At 36.2% G+C, this 25605-nt stretch overlaps 1 protein-coding gene across 5 annotated transcripts in view; it reads left to right on the top strand.

Moving 5' to 3' along the window:
- Positions 1-25605, top strand: part of PALLD (palladin, cytoskeletal associated protein) — a 190274-nt gene that overhangs the window by 61637 nt on the left and 103032 nt on the right. For all 5 annotated transcript variants that reach the window (XM_050710519.1, XM_035551058.2, XM_035551080.2 and 2 more), the window contains 7 exons: positions 563-629; positions 1272-1377; positions 2240-2314; positions 4326-4467; positions 4796-4819; positions 12544-12663; positions 14136-14478. In XM_050710519.1, coding sequence (XP_050566476.1) covers positions 563-629; positions 1272-1377; positions 2240-2314; positions 4326-4467; positions 4796-4819; positions 12544-12663; positions 14136-14478 — 877 coding nt within the window. The remainder of the gene's footprint in view (positions 1-562; positions 630-1271; positions 1378-2239; positions 2315-4325; positions 4468-4795; positions 4820-12543; positions 12664-14135; positions 14479-25605) is intronic.

Below are 25605 nucleotides of genomic sequence, written 5' to 3'. Positions count from 1 at the left end.
TCGCGTGAGTTCAAGATATTTCCAAACACATACATTATATCAAGACTTCCACTGGCAAGGAACACCAGTATGTAAATGTTATGTATAGATCAATGTAAATAGTCTGAACTGTGGAAACAGTGGATAGCAAGTTTAGTCTGGAAATGTCTTGCTATACTGAGTAGTCTTAATTAAGGTTGAAGATTTATTATCTGTATATAAGCCATATGTTTTCCTAAGCTTAAAGTTTTACATTCAAGTAAATAAAATTGTACATTTCCAGTAGAGTAGTTTTTTCATCATATTTTTTTTTTATTTCAAGGAATACTGCTAAAAGCCTAAGGAAAATGGTTTGCAATTGACATGGACATGATTTCTGTAACTGTCTGAAGTACATAGTTACAATGTTTTATCAGATAAAAACTGCATTAATTTATTACAGAGAATTCTTAACACTATATTACAAGGTCTTTACTTATGGTGCATAGTACAAGTCACTTGAAGTGAAAGGCACAGTTTTTCCTTTGGAATATAAACATCAAAGATATCAGTAAAAGATTATTGAATATATTTTCTTTTCCAGGTGCCAGTTCCACAGATTCAGAGAGTGAAAGTTTAGTTTTCAAATCAAAATCTGGAGCTATGCCACAGTAAGTGTGCAAAGTAGAACCAGTGCTGTTCAAATTTTCTTAATGAGGGTCACTGGAAAATCTTTGGTAGTTTTACATCTGAATAAGCATCTGGAGTGTAGTTGTGTATGTCTTGTCTTTTCTCATCTGATGTGATATAAAAGTGCAGTATTATGACTGTAGACTTTATTAATGTGCTTATACTCTCTGGGAAGTCTACCCTTACCGACAACTCATGTAGATAATCAACTTTTCATATTTAGAAGTAACTTTCTGTTAATCAAACCTTTGTTTGGAACCACCTAGCCATGTGCCTCAAGAAAAATATGCAGAGGTATAGAATCAAAGAAACAAAATATATTTTAGTTTTTATCTTATAAGAGTACTTTTTACTATGAAAGCCTAAATTAGCCAAAGATTGTGTTCTACTCAAGCTTTCTCCAGTGCTGATCTTTTCATTGATAATGAGATACATAATTGCCTTATAGTCAAAATAAAAATGTAAGATGGTTATACAGATATGAGTATGTAATCAGCACCCAGTTTGAATAAAAGTATTGAAGATGCAGAAAATACAAGTTGGCTTAGTGGTTACTAAGTAACATATTCTGATTTCATATTTATAAAGTTGTCTGTTGTTGTTTGTTTGTTTGTTTTCTGCAGGGCCCAAAAGAAAACCACTTCTGTTTCTTTGACAATAGGACCTTCTTCACCAAAGTCTGGAGTCACCACAGCTGTAATTCAACCTATCTCTGTGCCCAGTCAGCAGGTATTTTTAGACACTTTTCTTTTTTTTTAATTAGAAGTATTTTAAATTTTATTTCAAAATTTGTAAGTCCTGAAAAACTGTCAATTCAATGAATTATACCATTGAACTATAAACTTATGTTATTCTCTTAAGAATGATGATTTTTAAAAGTTAGATAGTTGTCTTGTGAATGTGGCGTAAATGTAAATATACATATGGATTGTTATGCAGCATGTATCACCACAGCATGTGAGCAGCTGACATCTGGTGATGATGAAAATTACAGAGGATATCACTTGATATCTTGAATGTTACTTGATTATTAAATTAAATACTACTATCATTTCTCTGTGCCTTTTAGAGAAAAATTTGGAAAATCCCTGTTCTTTAGTTTATGGTACATTTTAATGATACTGTGGATAACCTAGAGGTTTACACGTAAATCATTAAATGCAAATAAAATTAAAATCACTGTTAGACTGCACATGTTAAAACTACTTTCTGTTTCTTTGATTAATCTAGGTAAGGTTTTAGGTATCCTGATTTATTTATTACAACATCAGTTGAGGGATGTAATAACAGAAGATGCAAAAACATTTTGGTGCAAAGGACTTATTTGAATGATATTAAGAAGAATCAAACACACAAAATACTTCAAGGTGAAGACGCTTGGTTACAAAGTTCTCATTGGAAATATAGAAACATATTGATATCAGAAATACAACAGAGAGAAATAGTGATGTCATTCAAGTGTGCCATAATGAGAACACCATAATAAGACTGTGCATTTGAGAATTTTTTATTATTGCATAGGTATATGCGGGTCATATTATTCAAAGCATCATTCTTTGCATTCTTACATTATCGTTGCATTTCTTTGCAGGTCCAAAGCCCTACTTCATACCTGCACCGTCTGGATGGATCTAAGCCTGTCAATTCTGCACCTATATTTACAAAGGTATGCTTTATCCGTCATGACTTTTATATCATACTCATATAGTCCAGAAGGAAATATCAAAATGCTATATCCTAAAACAGGAGTCTTTGCTCATGTTAAATTTTTGTACAGTTTTCACTACGTGGGTCCTTTTCGGTATTAATGACTCCCTAAGAAATACATTTCTGCTGCCACAATGAAGTTTGTATGCCTCTACCCTGTTAATATCACTAGAAGAATTACATGAATATTCTGTATGGGTTTGCCTTATGCCCATGACTGTTCTCCATTGAGAAATCTTTGTAAAGTCAAACAAGGTAGTCACCAATTGCACATCATAATCATGATAAAGCGTCATTCACAATAATTAATTCACTGACAGAACAAATAATGCAGACAATTACTTTTCTTTGTTTTAGGAAAAAAAAATCCACCCAGTTATGTTAATTAAAAAATAAATAAATCAGATATTTTTCATTGGGGTATCTTGTAAAATATAAAGCGTGGACTAGCTGGATGGGATTTTTTTACTCAGTAATTCTTAAGTAATTATTTAAGTCAATATTTATCTTCACATTCATCCCACATCAAACTTTAGAATTAGGAATTGGGTAGGAAAACACAACAGCAAAAAGATCAGCTTATTTCTCTGATCTCTAAGATGCAACTTTAATTGAAAACATGCTTTTAATTGTGCCCTTAAACCATCCTTTTCACAGCAGGAACTATTTGTTAAAGTTGAAATTAAAAAAAAAAAATAGATTCTCTGATTATTACTTCAGAAAAACAATTTGACTGAAAGTTAATGTGGAACAGCAATTATTTTGCCTAAAATAAATATAAACCCTGTTCCAAACTGTCCATCTTGGATCCATCATATCCCTTTCTCATGGCAGGAAAGATCTGATTCTATTCCTTGGAATTCTGCACACATAACTGCAGTTATCTCAAGAGAGTGAATAAAGGAGGTGCAAGAAATTAGAGAATGTGGTTGCTGCAAGGTCGGCAGGCAGGCAACATCTTAGTAAGAGTAGGAAATCGGAGAAGCCTAGCCCCTACTCAGAAACTACCAAAACCCCACTCTTGCCTCCCAATCCTCAGCTCTCTTGTCTCTGAAATCCAGTATTAACTGGTTTAATCCAGTAGGGATATATCAAACCAAAATCACTTTTCTTACAGAAGGAAAAAACATATGTAAACAACAAAAAATACACTCATCCAGCTTCCTGACACAAATTTCTTTCTATATAAACTTCAGGGAACAACTCAAAAGATTTAGTTGTCCATGTTACAAAATTCTTATGAATTTGATTAAATAGAGATCTATGAATAGTAACTAGCAATAATTGTGAGGTTAGACCAAAGTTCAAATTGGAACTGGAAAGGGAGTAAGACAGACTGCTTTATAATCTTCAGATAGATAACAAAGGCAAAAATAGTGACTGTCTCCTGTCAACTCTGTTACTTAAAGTAGTGCTTTTGCTTTCTCATTGTGATCTTCACTATAGGTCTGCATTTTCCTTCATATGTATGTAAGAATATATTACAGCTATAATGTTTCTTCAGAAGGTGCTCATACACACGCTAATATATCCTAATCATATTTGTGTCATTTGATTTTGCTTGGATGGTTATAAATGGCTCAGAAGAAAAGCAACTCTGTTCTAGAGGCTGACCTGAAAGCAGCAAAGCTGCTCTCTCAAGACCAAGTCAATCAATGTGTGCTTAGCTGCAGAATTTTCATTTCACTTTGTGGATGAAGAATGAAAGATGAGACCGTAACTGCCTGCTTCTTGTGGTCTGAGGAATTAAATACTTATGCACCTTCTCCATCTTTAGTCATGTTAAGAATGTATTTGAAAATAACTTATTCAGTCATTCAGTCAAATGTAATCAGAGTGAAAGCAATGCTCATAGAACTACTGCAAAAATAAAATGAGAAAGTAAAGTTGAAATACAAAGGGAAGAAAATAAGATATTTTTTAATGTAAAATACTGCTGGTTCACTTGAATTGTGATTGTTTTATTTCAGGAGCTACAAAACTCCACAGCCTCTGAAGGACAGGTAGTGGTGTTGGAATGCAGGGTCAGAGGATCCCCTCCCATTCATGTTAAGTGGTTTCGACAGGGCATTGAAATTCAAGATTCTCCAGACTTCAGAATTCTCCAAAAAAGTAAGACAATAATCTGAGAGGGCTACTTTTAATATGGGGCAGGTTGAGGGGGGTGGAATTATCATGAAATTAGTCTATCAGGACTGAGTTTTGGATAGAGTCCTCTCTTCTTCACATTCCAGTGATTATAATGGTTAATGGCTAGTAGTAATAATTGAACTATTGCTACCAGCAAACCATTTAGTCATGCTTATTTTGTAATGTGTCTGCAAAGATTTTGTACTTGCCTACAAGATTTTAGTATATGTTCATCCAATATAATGTTATTAGTGTAATCTCTAACTCCCTTTTTCTTGTTTGTTTCCCCTTCTTGTGATGTGATATGCAGAGCCACGATCTGCAACTGAACCTGGTAAGAATCATATGAAAAAATAATCTCTTGATTCACTAGCTCTTTGAGTTTGTATTCAAGATGTAAATAGAAAAATGTTTCTGCTGAGCACTGGTAATATGAAACCCCCTTAAAGACAATGTTTCTTTATCACACCTTCCATACCCTACACTGTGCTTTACATCAATTCCTTTATTAGTTAAACAGTAAATTCCATTTAGACCAGCAAGGAGAGCCCCACAGCCTAAACTTTGAAGCAAACTTTATTCTTAGAAAATGAGCAATTTACATGCTACTGAGGAGGGAAAAAAAAAAAATCCCACAAAATTCCATTACCCAAATTGTACTCAGAAGAATTTCATAACACCCAACCACTAAATGCTAGTTTTGGCAATCTAGCTTTACAGAAATGAGCTGTCTTAGATGCAAGTAAAATCTGACCCTCCAAAAGAAAGGCACATTGATTTTTTCAAGCCTATTTGCAAGATAACTCCTACATTTCAGCAAACAAAAAGTGTTCTTCCAACTACAGGTTTTCTCTGGCTGCTGTCTGCCCTTATGTGCTGTCATAGTTTCTTTAATAATAAGTAGATGCTAAAAGGCTGAGAATGCTTGATCTTTGCATTAATGTTTCTAAGTCAATCAACAGGTGGAAGGAAGGCAGTGGTATGGCCTGAGCCTGGCTTTAAGAGGGTGGCTGGTTGTGCTTGAATATGCTTGGATTTAGAAAGAGATTTTGTAATGGAAAAAGAAAGATAAAACAGAAAAGTCCTCTGAGACCTGGGTATTCCCAAAGAGTGTCACTGAACTGAAGGACCTTTGCAATGTGGGCATGGTCTGAACTTTGAGGAGCTGCATTGGCAGTCTTTGACTGCAGGGCTTAGCAGCAGAATAGTTTGTAAAGTAGCAGTGCAACTGTGAGATATGGACTAAGGAAAAGCAGTGAAGGGTTAATCCTAGAAGAAATGTTGTTTCCTCTTAGTTTTCATGGAATGGAGAGAACGTGGGGGGAGGGGAGGAGGAAATCTGCTTTTCTTTCTCAGTTATTCACTAATTTTCTTACTGTTTCACAAAATTATTTCCCTGTAGTACCTATTTTATTTGATGGCCATCATACATATATACAAACATGCATGCACGTATGCACATGCATGCTTTATCCTGAGTTAATAGTACAAATTGTGATGTGTAGTATCACCCCACTGGTAACGGCTGATGCCCAGAATACATGTGTCTGAATCATTTGGTTTTATGGAGGCTTGAAATGTGAGCCATCTGAAGGACAAAGTGCTGGAAACTCAAATTAACTTCTAAAGAGGAATTAAAACACATCTAAGTGTTAACAGACAGACTGTTGGTGCCTTATAGTCATAGCCCAAACTTTAAGGCTAAAAACTGTAAGTTACAGTGCAAAACTGTTTTAGGAGAGTTCCGATATCATATCAAGCCTTTAGATATGAAAAGTAATAAGGACAATAGATTTGTGTTACTGTATGTTCAATTCTGTATCACTCTTGGAACATTCTCTCAGAATATATGTCAGGACACAAGCCTCCCAAGTTAGCTGTTTTCTTTAATTTTTAAAAAAATATGTATAATTGGGTTGATTCTTTTCCCCTTCCCAGAGAAACATATTTCCTGTTCAAGTAACGGCATCTTTAGGATCCGCTTTTCTAGATTTAATCTACTACTGTTACGAGAATAGTACCAAGTACATCTTACTCACTGCCACACGGAGCTTCTTTTGTGTAGAATCCCATGGACTACATTCACACTCTCCTCTAACATGACAGAAAGTTTCTAAGTCTGCAATTTACTAATTTGTTTTTGTTTGTTGTTTGGTTTTTGTTTTTGTTTTTTCCTTGTAATATCTAATCTGAAACTGTTTTGGCAGACTTCAGTTTGGTGTTCTGTTCTCTCTGAATTCATTAAACTAAGTGATATCTCTGTTGGACTTGCTATGCACTGTATACTGTGTGTATACTAGTAAACTCTTTTTTTTTTTCCTGCTGTGTTGAGACAGTTCCTACTAAGCCCCACTAAATAATGTGCAATGTCTTACTCGCCCCTAAAATCGATGACAGTGCACTCCTCAGCTTATGTGTGTAGAAGCTGACTCAGTGCATGCAATGGGAATGTAAATTAATCAAGTTTGGGCAAAATGTAAATATTTCCTTATGATGTAAATGACAAGCATTGCTAGCAATTTACAGTGTTTTCTAGAATGTCATGAAGAGTCTTGGAATTTCTACAACAGGAAGCTGGGTGGGTTTCAGCAGATAGGTACAGCACTGGTTTATGATGCAATTCACATTCTAAGAAGCCAGACAAAACAATACCTGCAGAGGAAATCTCTCATAAGCAGACATACTACTGCTTCTTAGTGCAGGTGGTGAGAATGTGTGTAAGACTGAGAAGGGAAATCAACATGCCTATACTAGAAAAGTATTGATAATTTTGAGAGATGGACATAATTTCTAAAATTATTTCCAAGTGCACATCTGTGGAATTTTACATATATTGTAACAAGTCATAGCAGGACTTTAATTGCTGGTTGTGAACTAAATGCCAGCTGTCAATACACATTTTACAGCACTCAGAAACATCGGTTATCCTTTGCTAGGTTGATATTAATAATTTAAAAGAAAAATGTTCCATGAACTCTCACAGATAAGAAATTAAGAAGCAAGAGGGGTTTTTCTTGCTACTTTTTTTTTTTTGGTACATTCTATCTACCCTAATGTGTTTTGCACTGCTCTTGCTGTCTAGACAGAAATCAGTTTGCATCACAAATCTCTCCAGACTGGTTTGTGAATTAATAGTTAGTCAGATTACTTAAAGCCAGCGTCACAGATTGTAGCATTACCTGCTCTGTACTTCTTTCTTTGACATTTTGACTCCATCCTGATTGAATCCTTTGGAGAACAGACTGCCTGAGAATGAAAAATCCTATGGAGTCATTTGCCAGCTGTTGATATTTGGACCATTACTCAGCTGTCTGGAGTCAGCCACAAACTGTCTTGAATTACATTAAAACAATTGTCTGATGGCATGTAAGAAGAAAACTATATGAAGTAATTTTTCTTAAATTGCCAGGGAATTGCCACATACACATGCTTTTTTTTTTTTTTTTTCCTAAACACAGTCCTGTGTATGTTCACCAAAAACATCTCAGTAATCATCACTTCTCTTGGGTTGTGCTTTCTTGTTGTGCTGTCTGGCCGCTGTGTCCCAAGGTTCCAACTCTAATAACTCAGTCTCTTTCCTTCTGCATAATGTTTAAAACTGAAAATATAGGGGGAAATCGTTACTGCCCCCTCCCCCCAAGAAAATGAGCTTTCTGATAGCTGACAAAATTTAAAACACAGGAGCTTCAGTAGGTCAGGATGTTTGTTGGATCCCTGCATAATTTAGCGAAAACGAGGGAGCTGTGACTCGGAATCTGGATGCCTCTTTTACTGCCGAGGAGCAAAGAAGCACTTAAAGACAGCAATCTCACAGTTGTAAATAAGGTACAAATCAAGGTTCCAAATGAAGAGAAAAGCTGAAAATAATCTACAGTTACCCTTCTTGAAAGGTGAACAGTCTGATCAACTGATGTGCCGTTGTTTATCAAGTACATTTTCAATTGTACTCTGCTCTCGCAAGGTACCTACAGAATCCTGTCAGCGATCCCATCTTAAGTCTGACTGCCCCAGCTGCTCTTGCTTGTTGGTACTTCCAAATCCAAAGTAACCCCCTGATCTTTTTTGTACTATGCAATTTAAAAACAATTGCTACTATGCCTCTTGAATTGTAAATCTGTAAAGCTTATTGGGGTGCTTTAATTTTCAGTTATGTTGCTAGATGCATTCATTTCAGTATCTATCTGACAACTTCAAACTAGGTGGCTTAAGTATCTACAGCATTGTATCTGACTTTGTATAAGCTTTAGCATAAACTTATCCTTGACACTTACACTGGCTTCGTTTCTCCTCAGCTCTGAACACTGACTTAGAGGCTGAAGTCCATGGTGCCAATAGCAGTATTTGAATTTATTGTACCTGAATTAGCTAGGTAACAGCCATCATTGGTATTGACGATGTATGCTGTAACCTAGGTTCTGTGCCCTATAACTACATTGATGTGCTTACCATCGCATTTGCTGTTGTTCAGTTTTTTTTCTTGGCATTTTGTAAGTGCAGTTTGAGAGATCCTCAAATATAGTCAGATTTGTACAGTAGATTTATATATCTTTCAAAAATTTGGCCTTCCACTTATTGAGTGGCATAAAGTATATTAAATAAGCCAGAACTGCTGCCTGGCCAGGTCATGTTATGGGCAGTAGTGATCATCAGAAATAGGTAACTTTTTCATTGTTTGTGTTGTTAAAAGTTAAGGGTGTTTTCAGGGCTGAGATACTACCCTCTACCATGCTACTCCATATGTTCAGTTCTTCTCTATTTCCACATCTCCATTCTCTATCTCTCTAAGATGCACAGACACCTAAATAGAGTAGAAGTTACCTGATGGGCATATTGCTTTGCAGTTAAACATCTGATGGCTGGAGAAAAAGAGGGAGAATTAGAAACAGGTTTTCTACAAGATAAGATGGCCAGGTTTGGTTGGATTTCTAACAGAAAACCACCACTGTGACAACCCACTGTCTTTACAGAAGGAAACTTAGGGATTTGAACCTGTATGGACAGAAACAGCTCTGTTCATTGCACCATAATACACAGCTACTAGTAAAACACCCTACTTGTTTCCCAGGACTATATATGGACTAATAGGAAGCTAATGATCACATTTGGAGATGAAGGTGCAGATATGAGAAATACTCTACCTTTCGTATGATACACAGAAACATTCTGAAATAAACACATCGTCAGTGATGAAATCTGTTCAAATGCAACAGGTTTCTGGAGTTCGGTCTTAGCAAAGATTCTTCTTCCTAATGGATTCATGAACCATAAAGGGAAGGGATTACTTGGTAAAATGTAATCTTTCTTTCTAAATAACTGACAAAATAGTCAAGTACTTGCATGCCTAAGCATTTTACATGTTTCAGTGAACAGAGTGCTTTTGTATTCATTTAGTCAAGTGTTAAATATGTTTTAAGGCCCTGAGAACAGCATTTCAGAGCTGCTTTCTGGAACACATTTTTGAGATGAAATTATTTGTCAGCTGATGATTACCGGGAAGTAGAACAGACATTATTTACTTCAGATCATCAGATTCTACTCAGCACAGCAACAGAAAGAACACTAATTACATAAGTCAGGATCTAAAACTGGAAAAATACTCAGAGCATTATGCATCCACATAATGTTATGGAATTCTTTAAATAATATTTCTTTTGTCAAACTAGTGCTTTATTTTTACATTTTCCACAGTGGTAAGCCTTTTAGCAAGGACCTGGAGGTCAGCGATTCTTGACTTGGAGATGGAGGCAAAGTGACTAAAGACAATGGCATTGTGTCGCTCCTACATGCTTTTAGCCTAAGCTACCTTTTGATTTGTTGTTCCCCCTCCCCCCACCCTTAATGTTTCATTTTAGCTGGTTTTCTCATCATTGATCACAAATGTGTTTTAGCTTGCTCGTTCAGCTAGGAAGACTGAGTTTTAAGCTTTCATTATTTTCGTTACCAATTTAATGTCAGTTTCTCTCACAAGTATTACTGCAGTTTACCGTGAATAATTTTCAAATATACTGCTTCAGTAAACAAACCATTGGAATTCTTTCATCACTGAAGATCAGCTCTTCTCATGTGGTCATAATTATAAAACTGAAGTAACTGTATGAATTAATTTGGCTGTGCAGAAAATAGGAATTCCATTGGTTATTATATTTTGTAGTACCTTTGCCCTCATTCAAATAGCAGTTCTCAGCATGGTGGGAATGATTTTCTTTTGCAGACCTGAAATACCCAGCTTTCAGATTTCTGCTGCTCATTTAACAGGAAGCCAGAATGTTGCATGGATCAGATTGCATCCCCAGAGCCACTTCAATCCAGGAGTACACACGTGTGTGCTTAACAATATAGCTTAAACTGCTTACGGCACACCAAGACTAAAAAAAGCTGATCTCAGTAGTTCAAAAACTAGCTTGTGCTACCCATTACTTTCCTGATAAGACCTTTCATGAGTCATTAATCTTCATCTGGGTCAGATAAGATCCAACGTGCTACAGTATTACCAGACATGCCTCTTGCAGCTACAGAGAATGACTGCTCTGTGTTGCCAAAAAAAAAAGCATGTTCTGCAGTCTGAAAATCAGCTCTGTGCCAAATCTTTACTTAGTCATCCATTTTTAGCCCATTTCCAGCACACTAAGTTCTTGGATACATTGTCAAAAACATTGGAAAAAATCCATAATTTTTTTGTTAACTGTCTAAATGAGACACTGGTTTGCCCTTCCACAATAAAAATAGAAAAGAAAACAACAACAAAAAGCTACTAGAAAATATTTTCTTTGTGTGATTTAAAATAAATGAGGCTAGTCTTACTGAGCATTTTCATATGAAAGTTAGTGGAGTCTCAAATATTTTAGTGCACTTCTCAATTTGCTTTTATTAGCTATAGTCCACTGATTTTTTTTTTTTTTGTAATATTTGGGATTCTATGTGAATGTCCAATATGCCTTTAATGTAATTTTTTCTTAATGAAAAAGAATTCTGTTCAACTTTGAAATATGTTTTATAATCAATTCCTTTTCCGTGATTGGTTTTGAGGCTTGAAAATGAGTTTAACTGAAAGAAACTCCTGGTTAATTAAGGAAAGCTATGATGTAACAATGTCCAGGAGTAAGTTTGTCGATGTATGTTGTGTAAATACTAAGATTATTTAGATTAACTGTATTTTGAGCCTTTAAAAAAGGTTAGAATACACTTACAATTAAAGGTAAAATGAAGTGACTTCTCTGAAGAATCTGGAAAAATTATACCTAGATAATTCAATATTTCTATAATAAATGAATGGAATGGACTTAGAAAATATTACTGTGAGACCTGACCCAAAAATGTGAACTGCCCGGCTTTCAGAGAAGTTTTTAGACTGGGGCCCTGTTATAATCAAGGCAGGCATCATATATGATGGCACATTAGAGGAAAATGAAGAGATTTCAAACAGCCGCAGAATGTCTTTATCATGGAATTGTGAAGAATTTCAGGGGATGCTGTTTTGTCCTAAGTTTTCCCACTCCTGTTTAGAGACAGAAATCATCTTCCCAAACTCTATAGAAGGGACATACTTGGTGCATCCAGAGCTTTTAATTCTGGTCAGTTTACATAAAAAAATTTCGAAGTGATGACAAAATACTTCCTGGCCTTACGAGGAATGGGATTTGAACTAAGTTGTTCATTAAATACAGAAAATTCAAGGGAAAGAAGTAATGATATGATATTTATATTGGTGGCATTTACACAGATTCAAGAAAAGCTTGCAAGTATTAATTGTATGTGGAAACCAATAAGTTGATTTGTACGAATTAGTAATTCTCCTGCATAAAAATGGAGATATCGTATGTGTAAAATGACTGTGCAGACTCGTGATTGCAAAATTACTGTTCAAGACAGGCCCCTTTGAAGACTGAGTAAATTTACTTGATTCAGACACAAAGTGATTTACACTGAAGCCATGTCCTTTGGAAGGCCATTTCTTTGTCTAAGGAGCCCTTTAACATGTCCTTCTAACATGCAATGCAAAAACATTACATAGTTCTTTAAGTAGTTTATAATGTGGCTTATTTTTCTGTTTATTTCCAGAAGAGATATGTACCCTTGTAATTGCAGAAACTTTTCCTGAAGATTCAGGACTTTTCATATGCACAGCAACGAATGAACACGGTTCAGTAACAAGCAGTGCGCAACTAACCGTCTGCTCAGGTTTGTGACAAAAGGAAAGAGGACATTTTAATTATAGAGCTCAGATAATTAATTTACTTGTGAAGTTATTGGACTGCTTCTTGTGTAGAAAAGAGCCCCCATAAGACAGGAGTCCCTTTGGTAGATCTCCTTTTTAGTCTCCGAATCTTCCTACGTTTCCCACAACATTGAATGATATAATCTGAATATAAAAATTGTTGTTGGGTGGGGGATGGGTGAATGTGATTTTGCTTATCCTCAGATAGCATGAGATTAATCCCTGGAGGTCTATTTCAAAAGTCCAACTACTAACAGAGAGAGTGAAGCACCTTCTCAGGCAGTAACAGCTGAATCGGCGTTACTTCTTTCTAGAGGATAGGGTTCCTCTAAAAAGAATACATGAAGAAAATAAATTAGCAAACACAAAGGTTAGTCAAGCAGCTAGCATTTTGCTAATAAGATTAAAACACTGCCTCCATTAAAAAAAAAATACATGGGGGGGATGGACAGAAAGAAATTACCATATAATAACTGTAGAAAATAAATTGAAACCTTTAGGAAATTCATGAAATTAATTTTATTTGTACCTATCCCAGGCTTGTTACTCAGAAAATATGTATCTTGAGAAACCTTAACTGAATTCCATTTGAGTCAAGGGATTATAGAGCTAAAAACTTGTCTTCTCCCAGTGCTACCATTGACGCATACTGTCATCCTAGAATAGTCTCTGACATCTCTTTCTAACTTACATCATTGTAAAATGGGGGAGTGAGCTACCTGTCAATATTTATATCAATATTTATAAAACATACTGTCAACCACAAATTGTCCATCTAAAACAAACTGAATGTTTTTTATTGTTTCACTTTCTAGTTTAATATCTTTATTTGTGTAAAATATATTTTTAAAGTGTCTGCCACAAACCTGGCAGATTTTTAAGCATTAGGCTTCTGGGACTAGATGGCAGCAAAGGCAAAACGAAAACAAATGAAATTACGCTACCAAATGTGGCATATGCATTTTGTAAAATAGAAAACTCTGTTTGTGGTATGTTTAGTTTTGTAGTGTGTTTACATACAGACTGTTGTGCAATGCGTTAACGCAGCTGCCATTGTAAACATGCTATATATACACACATACTTCAGTGTTTTAAAATGATTTATTTTTAAATGATGCTACAACTCCAGGAAGAGGAAATACTGTTTCAGCTGCTGTTGCCCCATAGTACTTGGCCATCTCAGTTAGTGACTGGACTTCTGGAACAGTTTGAGAGATATCCATAAGGTTCCATGTTGTACCTTTTGCATGAGGCAAAGTCAGAAAACAAATAGACAGTCATGTATCTAATTCAGCATAAATTATCAACAGGTCTAGAAAAATACCTCCACAGAAGCAAAGCAATCTCACTTTTAACAGCCTCAAAGTACAGCATGTCTGTGCCCTGTGCTTTATTTATGACTTGTCAGAGAGACGTTCTTTTTGATTTCTTTTAGCCAACTCAGAAAGCTCTAGTCATGAATTGTTGACAAGGGAATCCAACAGTGATGATTTCCACAATTTTCCACCACTTCCTCCAGCTGAAGTTAGCTCTCTTGAGCTTCCTCCTAAGAAACACACAGAGAACCACCAAGCAAATAATACTGAACTGAAATCTGGTGTGGCAGCCCTTCAGCTAGAGCTCAGTTCATCTGAGGAAAAAACAAATGGTATCCATCCCATTCATGGAGTAAATGGAGTGATTAACAGCAAGCCAAATGGTGATAAATCGGTCTCACCTCCAGCTGTCTTGCTTTCACCTGCAAAGGAGCCACCACCTGTGCTTGCCAAACCAAAACTGTGAGTATTTTGTTTTGTTTCATTTCTCTATAAACTTTTTATCTGTTGGAAGTAAATTTTTGCCTACACTAATTTACTGTTAGGCCAATAATGGGCAATGACTGTGCCTTTCCCTTGAACAATCTCCTTAATGCTTCTTATTGTTGTAATTTGTATCCCAAAGATTTGAATCCATAGTTCTTTCTCATAGTGCTATATGAAAGGGAAGTGTATTGCATATACCAAATTCTATAGAAGGTTTTAAGGTAAAGTCACAAGAAAAGCAATAAGTATTACTGGCTGCTGTTCTGTGCTTGTTGTCTTGGTCACTTTATCTAAATGTCATAGTGGCCCGAGATTCTTGTATGCTGTTCCTTTTTCAATACTGGTTAGCCTTTTTTATTCTCACTACTCTTATTTTTTATTTTTATTTTTGTAGTCAGTAGATATTCAGGTGTGTAATGGTTGTATTATTTCTTATTTTTACGTGTAGCATGTAACTCATTCTGCTGTCAGCTATTTTACAGTCATTCTTTTATAACTCAAAGCCTGAAAATGAAAAGCCTCAAGAAAGGAAGAAATGTGTGGGGAAAAAATCAGTAATATTTTTACCTTATGTTAGTGATGACACCCTACTTATGCAAGAGTGACTTTTATGCTTTTAATTTATAGCTTGATATTAGCACTGGGCAGATTCCGTTTTTCCATCTCCTTCAAAGACTTTTGCAGTGTGACAGAGGAATTGAAATGATATTTTATTTCACTTGCATTGATAATCAAAAGGGATCATTAATTATATTAAAAAAAATAAGAAGAATAATGAAATAAGGTCCTCAGGCTTAGCAAGGTCATTTGCTGAATTATATGATTTCACAGGATAACTTACAAAATATAAAAATATTGTTCTTTTAGCAACCATGTACTACATCTTCTGATCTTAAGCACACAAAAATACATGCCTGAGGGAGCAAGCTGTCAGGGCTCCCTTTCTGCATTTATCACCTTTTTCTTTCTGTTGGCCTTTGTCATTGTAAGGAGTCAACGCTGTAGAAGAGGAGGAGGAGTGGTAGAAATAGAAAGAGTGATGGGAGAATAGTATATGGTGGTGATTACATGTCTGGGAGGGAGGTTGCTGAGCAAGGCAACTTGCAGATGATAGTACGTGATTTGGAGTGAGCCAGGTGGTCTTCTACCCTTCACATCTGTTGCAAGACCCACTTGTGAAAGAAGGAGATAGCAGCTCCAGCAGAGTAGTTAAAAGCAAGCTTCACCCCAGAGCCTTCCTTCTCAGAAGTAAGGTTGCCCTGGAAAGAGGAGAGAAAGCTGTGTAACAGACTTCCCATTATATAGTGTTCACTGCTACTTACGAAAAATTTGTTTTGTTTTTAAAAATACAGTGAAAATCACTGTCTAATGATTCACCAAAGATAACGTGTTGAACTTCATCTAATGAATAAAAGCAAGAACAACTGATACAGTATCAACTAGAAGTAGATAGCTGTTACCTTAACCAAGCTGGAAATACTTCCAACTAGATCTGATGATAAAAGAGTTTCTTGGTTCTTGAAGAACATAATCTTTATCTGAAGGAAGATAAAGCAGTTAGTGGTTTTAAAAGGAGTAAGCGTGGTGTAGATGTTTAGTTTTTAGACTGATACCTTCTACCTTTGCCTTACCTTCACCTGAGCTTGGACCTGGAGCAGGTGTGTCCCAACCCTTTATCAGCAGTTCACTTACTCATTTAAACTGAAGACTGTAATATAGCCACATTAGTTCATCACTAATAGAAGACTATGGACCAAGCCTTGGAAGTTTATAATTTATCATGAGATTGTGGTTTATTCTGGAGGAGCAGATTAGTTTTTTGGTCTCAGCTGAGCTACAGCACTGCATGAGATTAAATTCATCCTTATTGACAGAAGTTCAAAGTGGTAATTTGGTGAAAATAGTTTAATTTGGTGAACCAAAGCTTGTAGAGAGTCAGCTAATAGATTCACTAGTGTAAGAGGAGACTTGAACTATTCTTTCAAAATCCAGATATACCAATATCGTATGAATATTTGCTGGTCTTTTATAATCTGCATGAAATTCTATGTTCTGCTTCTAGAATAGCAAAAGCAAAGCTCAGTTGTCTTTGTTGAACACTTTCACTTTGTGGTTTTTAAGCTCAGCATACTTCTGGCATGGAATGAATCGCAGTCTAATCCAGGGGCTTGTGCAATTTCTTCTATCAGTTTCTCCCTGACTACTTGGAGTCCACAGTTCCACTTGCATGTGTTCAGTTTAACAAGAAGAAGAGACTGAATACCTTCTTGAAATACGAAATACATTTGACCCTCTTCAACATTGCTGTAACCAACAGCTATAAATAATAATGATTTACCACAGTTCGGTCCAATGGAAAAGTTGTCATGCCTCAGCAGCTGAGTTTTGTCTTCCATGGTTTCTTCCGTTTTGTACGCAATGCCTCAGATGTTTTTCAAGCAGATGTTAGTTCCATCACTTCTAGAATGTCCTTATGCCCTTTGCTGAAATGTTTATTTCACTGTTTTTCACTCTTCACTGACATTATCCTGAACTTGATCTTCTTGCTAGCCATTTGCTTAATTTGGAGTTTACTCATGCTTCTAGTCATGATCATTCTGTGACACTTGGGCTTCAAGAAAGGATACTGTAAGAAATAATTACATCCTTAATAATTGTTTGATACATGCAAGTAATAAGTCACCATAACAAGGCCAAGTGCCAGGTCCTGGACCTGGGGCGCAACAACCCCAAGCAGAGCTACAGGCTGGGAGATGAGTGGTTGGAAAGCTGCCTGGCAGAGAAGGACCTGGGAGTACTGGTTGATAGTCGGCTGAATATGAGCCAGCAGTGTGCTCGGGTGGCCAAGAAGGCCAACAGCATCCTGGCCTGTATAAGAAGCAGTGTGGCCAGCAGGTCTAGGGAGGTGATTGTGCCCCTGTACTCGGCTCTGGTGAGGCCGCACCTCGAGTACTGTGTTCAGTTTTGGGCCCCTCGCTACAAGAAGGACATGGAGGTGCTCAAGAGAGTCCAGATAAGGGCAACGAAGCTGGTGTGGGGTCTGGAGAACAAGTCTTACGAGGAGCAGCTGAGGGAGCTGGGATTGTTCAGTCTGGAGAAGAGGAGGCTCAGGGGCGACCTTATCGCTCTCTACAGGTACCTTAAAGGAGGCCGTAGCAAGGTGGGGGTTGGTCTATTTTCCCACATGCCTGGTGACAGGATGAGAGGAAATGGGCTAAAGTTGCGCCAGGGGAGGTTTAGGTTGGATATTAGGAAAAACTTTTAGACTGATACCATGGGGTAGCCTGGTCAGGCACTAAAATGTCACTTTTGTTCCAGTTCCTGGAGGTGGCTTTAAAGAAAACTAAGAACATATAGTAACTTAAAATTGAAATTGTAAATAAAAATTACTCGTCTGTTTTTTGTGCTGCTTCCGCTTTCAGTTACTTTAATTGCCTATTTCAGGCTAAGGAATAGCATGATCCAAAAACGTTAGCAGTTACTGCTGATAAATTTCCTTTTTACCAATGCCTTTATTAACAGTGTTAAAGAGGATACATAAATGAACTTTAAGCCATTTAAAATTTGCGGCAATAGACATCTGAAACTCATTGTAACAATTGATATCCACAACAAGAAAGGTTAAAGGTAGATGAGAAATACATTTTTAAGTTTTTTTCTTTTTTTTTTTCTCTTGCATTGATGTTTCCTGACCTTTAGTAAATGGCGAGAACTAGCTGTACATCCTGCTTACATAAAAGCTAATCAGTATTTTTACAGGAAGAGTCAAACATCCTTAAGAAAGTTATAAAATATGTGTGTTTAGCGTATACCCTTCCAAAACTGCAGCAGTGTGTGCTGCAAGCAAAATTTTCACACAGGACTTCTGTGTTTTTTCAGGTTTTTATTCTAACATTGAAAATAATGAGGGTCATAGGATAAGCAGGGAAATGAACACAGGTTCAGCCAATAGTTTGTGTGTATGTATTTTAAGTTTTTAGTTAAACACATGGTATAAGCTTGTTATATCATCAGTGCCTCCAAAAGAGTGGCCTCCCTTTCTCTTCTGCCTGGCTGTTGCTTCATTGCTATGTTACCTCTTTCACACCTTTGTTGCCAAAGTATTTACCCCCAGTTCCTCCCAAGATAAGAAGAGTAGGCTTTTCTTCTAAGAAGCACTTAATCTGAGCTGGTGCTTTCTAAGTGCTAAGGGCCTTCTGCCTTTTCGGTTGGTGCTGGAAGCATATGGAATCCTGTGGATGCAAACTAACCAGACGCTGTTGCAGAATAAAGATGGCAAAGGTCAGGGAGCAAGGACTGTGCAGTTGGGGTTGTTTGCTTTTTTTCTGTAACAAGGTTTAGAACAGTATGCCAGCAGTTTATGATGCACCTTTGAACCAGAAAATACAGGAAGAAACGTACCATCCATCTGCAAAAACAGCTTATGGTAGTCTTATGATAGTCTTGGACTAAAAGCATTCAAATGACACGTTTTGACTTTTGATACATTTCTGTGGTTTTTTATTTCTTTGCTTCTAGCTGAAACAACTGGATGAATTTAATATTTGGAAATGATCAAGCAAAGCAAATCCAAGCTCTCCTAATGTAACATTTTCTTAGAGGTTCTCAGTGTGGTTTGAGTAGGAAGTCTGTGTAGAAGTGTTCATGGATTCTCTCTGTATCACAGGGTTGATTTTTCAAACAATCTCATGAAAAGCTTGCCGGCATACTAACCCTTGCAGATTTAATATCATATGTACCTACTCCATATTTACATGGCTTTGAAAATGGTGTGCAGCCATATTTGCCTTGGTATTGTTATATCCCTGACCCCCAATTATCTGTAGTTATCCACTTCTGAAAATGTAAAAATACCATCTTTTGCTGAGGAAAAGGAGGAAGGAAGGGGAGAAAAGATTTTGTTTGTTTGTTTCACACTACCTTTGTTTTGTTCTGCCTCAGTATAGAAAAATTCATTTTCCAGGGCTGTTCACTTTGGCTGTGGCAGCTAGATGCTTCAAAACTGAGCCAGATTGTGTTCACCATCTTGTGTTTGGCTTGCAGGAAAGAGAAAAAGAGGAAAAATTGATTTTAAAATTTCAATAATAATACGTCCATTATCCGTACATTTTGAGTGACTTCCTAGAGAAAGGATCTTCTGGTTTGGGCTAAGAGCTTCTAATTAATAGGATATAAGATCACTCTGCCACTCCTGGTGCCCAGGCCTGTGAAGAAATAAAAAAGCTTCTGCATTCAGCACTTATATTCTAATCAAAAATGTGAAACTGGAATTCCTTACTCAATCAAGCCATGACAAAGAAGTTGATTAATATTAGAAAATGCTTCAGGAGGATTTGCCTTTCAGAAAAAAAAAACGGTGTATACCTTTTGTACAGGCTTTGATGGTATTTTTTTCTCAGATTCTTTGAGTATAAAATTGATCAAGAATCTATTGAAATGAAAGAATAGCCAATATAAATTTAAGAGGCTGAGAGATACTGGTCAAAGCTTTCAAGAGAGCCAAGTTACGGGATTTACAGGCACACTAAATCAAATGTGAGTGTCACTGCTCAGGATGTGTCTGACAAGTGAAACCATCTTCTGAAACTGGCACGTTAATTCTAATTTCACTGCGCATGTCCTGCATAATGTGATGTTAATGTTGAATGTGATGATTCTGTGGAAATGGCATAGAAATAAAAAGAATGTGATCAAGAACCTAGGGATTTATTTGTAAATTACGAAGAATTTCAACAAAGTTAGGTGAATTATACACTCATGGGTGTGTGTGTGTGTAGGGGGAAATGACACAGATGCTCACAGAGTTAACAGAGCAGAGAAGACAACTATGTCATTTTCCTGTGCAAATTTTGAAGGAATGGAAAGCAAAAGAGGCATTTTAGTATACTTTCCTTCAAGAAAGAAACAAACAAAAAAAATAATAATTTGAAGACTTTTTTAACAAAGGTAATTTCTGGATAGCTTATTTTATGCGTACTTTTTTTGAATATGTATTACACAATAAAGTAGCAAAGCAGATTACGTGTTTAAACACTGGCTACTCTGAGAGTCCCAGTAGCTACTGTTAGGGTGTCATCTTTGTTTAATAAACTTGTTGCTGGAACTTGCCATATTGCAGAAACATCCAACCACCTGCAATTGGTACTACCTATCTAGCTGCAGTTGTTTTTGCCTGTGCTTTAAAAACTCTGCAAAACTAGGAGCTTCCACTTGGGCAAGGAGAATTGCTGGACAGGATGCTACAGCTTACGAAGTTTAATCATAAACTTACATAGTTACACAGCTACTTGTTTTATTATTCCTCTGTTCCCTCCTTATATATGCCAGTTTTTTTTATTGAAGTGATATAATTGGCTGATGGTTTCCAAGCTGTTTCCAACTCTGATTATATTGCAGAGCTCGTCTTGTATGTTGTTTCGGGCTTGGTTCCTTGTCCTCAGGTTTATCTTCCATTCTTTTTTGCATTTAATTCCATTGTGTTTTCATTTTCTGCCCCACATCAAGAAATGTTTTCTGGTGGAAAAAATTGGGAGGTTAGAACTCAGTGGCATCCATTTCTGTCTCATTCATTATGCTTGCTCTAAATCTTTGGAATAAGAATTTTCTTGTTTTAAGTTTTTGTCTTATGTGGAGTCAATGGAGGTGCCAAGGTTTTAAAGATACTGACATGTCAGTCAGTTAAAGCCATATTCCTAGTTTATCTACTCAAGCAAATGCCCCAACTAAATAGATTAGAGAAGACATAAGAACTGAGCAAGTGCTGCAGGTCCTGCTCTGCCAGCCTTATTAATGCTTTTTCTTGCCATAAATAGCCTGATTGCTGTCCCAGAGACATTTGTGGAGGTAAGAACAGAAAAGGCTTATCCAGTGGAGGGAGCTGTGTTGCTTGGGTAGGTAGATGCCTGTCCAGCAGACAGCTCAACATTTATAGAAAAAAGCCTATGGTATGAGCCAGTGGTGCAGACCGCTTTCAGAGACCTCATTGATGCCCTAGCAGGAATACAGCCAAGTAGGAAGTGTGAATCTAGTGTCTGGCTATTTGTGTGTGTGCATGTTCATATATATTTTATATATATAATTATATTTATATAAATAATATATAAAATTATCACTACTGAATACTCCTTTAAATATGGTTGAGATCTGTGAACTTTGAAAACTCTTGCCTGTTAGCTTGTGTCAGGCCTTATGTATCCTCACCAAATGCAGTGGTGTATTTAGTCAGAAAAGTAATTAGCATATGTGAAGCTAATGCAATCAGCACCCTAGTAAATGTCTCAAATTTTTGCTTCTAGGATGCTTCTAGGCAACGCTCTTTAATGACCTCTTTAAGGCACTGCATGTTTGTTTCTTTCAAGTACTTCCTTGTTATTACTCAATGCAGATTTATTAAAGCTGACCTGTGCAAATTTGGGTAATACATACTGTATAAAATATCTTTTTTCAAAAATGCAAAGCATCAACTCACTGCAACTTAAAATCTATGTTTTTATCTTTACTCCACATGCCTTTATGTGGGCAAATTACTAGTTTGTTGCACGTTCATTGAGATTTGTGTTTTATACCTTGTGTTTTTTAAGTCTGATTATGTTTTGTTTTCATCTTCTAAGATCAAAACCCCTGGAGTTCAGACTCAGCAATGATAAATTGGATAGTACAGAGGTGTGGAAGATACAGATTTTAGGTCCATGTTTCATCCTAGTGAAGGTGTTGGCTTAGTTCCAGCTGTGCTTGTAAAGATCATCAGCTGCTCTCCTGCTACTCCACTTCTATTTCTGGTACCCCTAGTCACAGCTAATCAACCTGAAGAGGTCTTCCAGGACCACCAAAATAAGATTAATCTGCAAATTATGTAATCACTTTCCCATAAAGACTTTTCAATAGGGTTCTTAGTGATACATTATATATGGACTCAACTTTTGCCAAAGGCACTGAGGCTCATGCTGTGTCAAGAACTAGTCAAAACTTTGCTCTGTTATGCTTTCTATGAATCTTGTATTTTTTCATGTTATTTTCTGATGGCATGACAAAAGCCATTGGTTCATGGTTTTTCTTCACATGTATTTGTGTACCACATTCTATTTGCTCTCTTGGTTTTCCCTACTTAGCTACATCACAATACTTGAACATCACAAAATCCTTTCCGCCTGCTTCCATAGATCTGCTCACTTATTCCTCTTTCTTACTGCTGTGTGGATTATGAGTTTATTAAATCGTGGATTGGAAGTATGAGGTGTTGTGCTTTTTTTTTTTTAATTAGCATTTGTCTTTGCAAATGTTATTCTGAGAATGAGTCTAATTTTTGGTAATGACTTGGTATTTTTCCTCTTTGCTACAGATGTAATTGTCTGACTGCTACATTTCTTAAACATTCCTTTTGTAATTACTCTTAAATAAATTTATACTATTTGATGTTAATTCTTCAAGACATCATTTTCTAAATCCCAAGCATTATTCTTTCTAGTACTCTACTTATATTCCACTGCCTTCATCCAACCTTTCTGTATTTACCCTCATTGTCTTGTCTTTTGCAAATTGTCCTCCTTTTCTGGTGCCTTCCACATTCTTACTGTTCTGACTATTAGATCTTCAGTCACCCTTGTTAACAATAAGCAAAATATACTGGTTGTCATATATTAGTTCAAGTTGAGCTTATGTTCTAGTTCTGATTTTCTGTCTCTAAACTGATTTCTGGCTCGCTGTAATCTACATATTAACTTTGTTAGTTACTAACAGCAGTTGTTTGTCAGCTGAATACTAAATTAAAACTGCATCTTTAGTTATTGGCCATGAAAAGGTCCAGAAATCATGGTCACTTGACCAAGAAGGGGGAGCTTCTTAGACCTTACAAATACTTGGAACACAAAGAAATAATATGTATATACAAATGCATGGTTTTTGGTGACTGAATAACTGAAGTCAAATTGATCAGACCTACAGGCAACCATTGCCCATGTGCCTGTGAAAACACTAAACTCCATAGGCATGGTTTGGAAGTCATAGGGCCCCAAATTTGTAAAATACCTGGCAAAGACATGTCAGAAAATAGTTTTACATCAATTTATTTGGTGTTTTCATCATCTGTCAGGATTCATAATAAAATTGAAGACTGTCTATAAAATTATAACCTTGGAAATGATGTGAAATGCAATAAGGAAAATAAAAATCAGATGAGAAAAACATTTGCAAATGAAAGTATGCTCAAAATGACCTTTGATTTGTTGATTACTTAGGCTCCAATTCTCTATTAGACTGAGTGTCTGTGTTTTTGCCTATTTTATACAGCTGATAAATATCAATCCATTACAAGAATGCTGGTTTGACATCCAGAAAATGATAGCAGCAGCTGAAAAATGTATTTAAGGAAATGGGTAGAATGTCATTAAAATCTGTCTAACAATTTCAGTTAAATAAAAACAAATATTTAAGACTGAATGAAGAAGCTTAGTCAGTCATAATTGCTTAATGAAGTTCACAACAGTTTAAATTTCTAGTAGTTTTGGTATATTAGTACTTAAAACTTACAAATATTTAGTATTTTCTCTTAGTGACATTAATTTCAGTCAAGTGAATTCAGTCCAAGGGTTAGTTTACTCAAACGCTATTGTAGTTGTTGATGTACTTCTGCAGTGAAAAATGGAGATTGGGAGACAGTGGTAGGAAGTAAGGCAAAATTTTCTCTTGCTTAAATTACATTATGGAAAGCTTTTGGCTTAAGAATTTAAAGAATGCAATTAAAGGAAAGTGTTTCTTTACATTTCTCTTTTTTAAGGCACTTTTGTTAAAATAATTGTCATAGCAAAAAAAAAAGAAAGTTGAAACAACTAGAGCTTGAAGTTGCTTTTCCTTCACTCGCTTTCCCTCACTCTCATTCTTTCTCTCATTGTGATGGAAAGCCCTCACAATTCAGACAGATGATCCATGATCTGCACAAGGTTCATCCAGTTGCACGAGGGGAGGTTTAGGTTGGAAATGAGGAGACATTTCTTCTCAGAAAGAGCAGTCAGGCACTGGAAAGGGGTTGCCCAGGGAGGTGGTGGCGTCACTGTCCCTGGGGGTGTTCAAGGAAAGGTTGGACCTGGCGCTTAGGGACTTGGCTTAGTGGGTGACATTGGTGGTAGGGTGATGGTTGGACCACATGATCTTAGAGGTCTTTTCCAGCCTTTACAATTCTATGATTCCTTCAGTCTAAGGACTGTTTTGTTTTGACTGCACTTTCATGTTGTCATGAGACCTCAAAGGCTTCCTAGTCGATTCAGAGAAAAACCTCACAGCATATCTTCCATTTCAATAGAGAAACATAACAGTTGCTGTAGAAACTCCTTTTCTTGTTTGTGAGTTCAGGTTTATAATTTAGCTGTTGCATTTCATTTTCCTGCTTGAAGGAATTAAATATTTGGATGATCCTGACAGATGTATAAAATACAGATCAAAATATTTAAGTTCTCAGTGGGTGAAACCTTGAAGGAAGAAGGTAAACATTTGACTTTTTAATTCAAAAATTTGTAGGAAGTTTCATTGAAGACACTATGGAAAATGCTTTTAGTGAACCGATGAGTTCATTGTAATATTAAATGGTTATACTGGTTGATTTTAATGTTACTGACATTACAAGGCCATGTATTCAGGGTATTCTAGAGATGACTTAACATACTTTGAGTTTGAATTTTATTGCTGATCTGAGTGGGAAATGTGTTATGTTTCTCTATTAATCACACCTATAGTGTTCTTTCTTCCTTAATCAGGTTTTGTTGTTCTGATGTTTTCAGTTTCCATGATATCCCTATATCTTAATATTATCCTTTTATATACGTCTGTGAAGCAGTTAATGTGTTGGCCTTCTAAAAGTATCTGTACTTTTAGCTTCAAAATTGCTTATGTTCTGTTACAAATTCCTAATGTTTTTAAAAAATAATAAAAAATAAAAATTCATATAGTCCTTATAAATTCTGCCTTCTCGGAATTGCCATATATTGGTTTAGACTTCGGTTAATGCAGATCTTTCTCCAGACTTCATGCAGAACTGGATATGATCTCATTGTAAGTACAGAAAAGTATACCAGTAATTCTTGTTTCACTGGAAATCAAACGAGATACTCTCTT

The sequence above is a fragment of the Cygnus atratus genome, chromosome 4 (assembly GCF_013377495.2).
Source record: "Cygnus atratus isolate AKBS03 ecotype Queensland, Australia chromosome 4, CAtr_DNAZoo_HiC_assembly, whole genome shotgun sequence".
In the NCBI taxonomy this organism is placed as follows: domain Eukaryota; kingdom Metazoa; phylum Chordata; class Aves; order Anseriformes; family Anatidae; genus Cygnus; species Cygnus atratus.
Note: the sequence above shows the minus strand (reverse complement) of the source record. Positions and strands in the feature narration are given on the sequence as shown.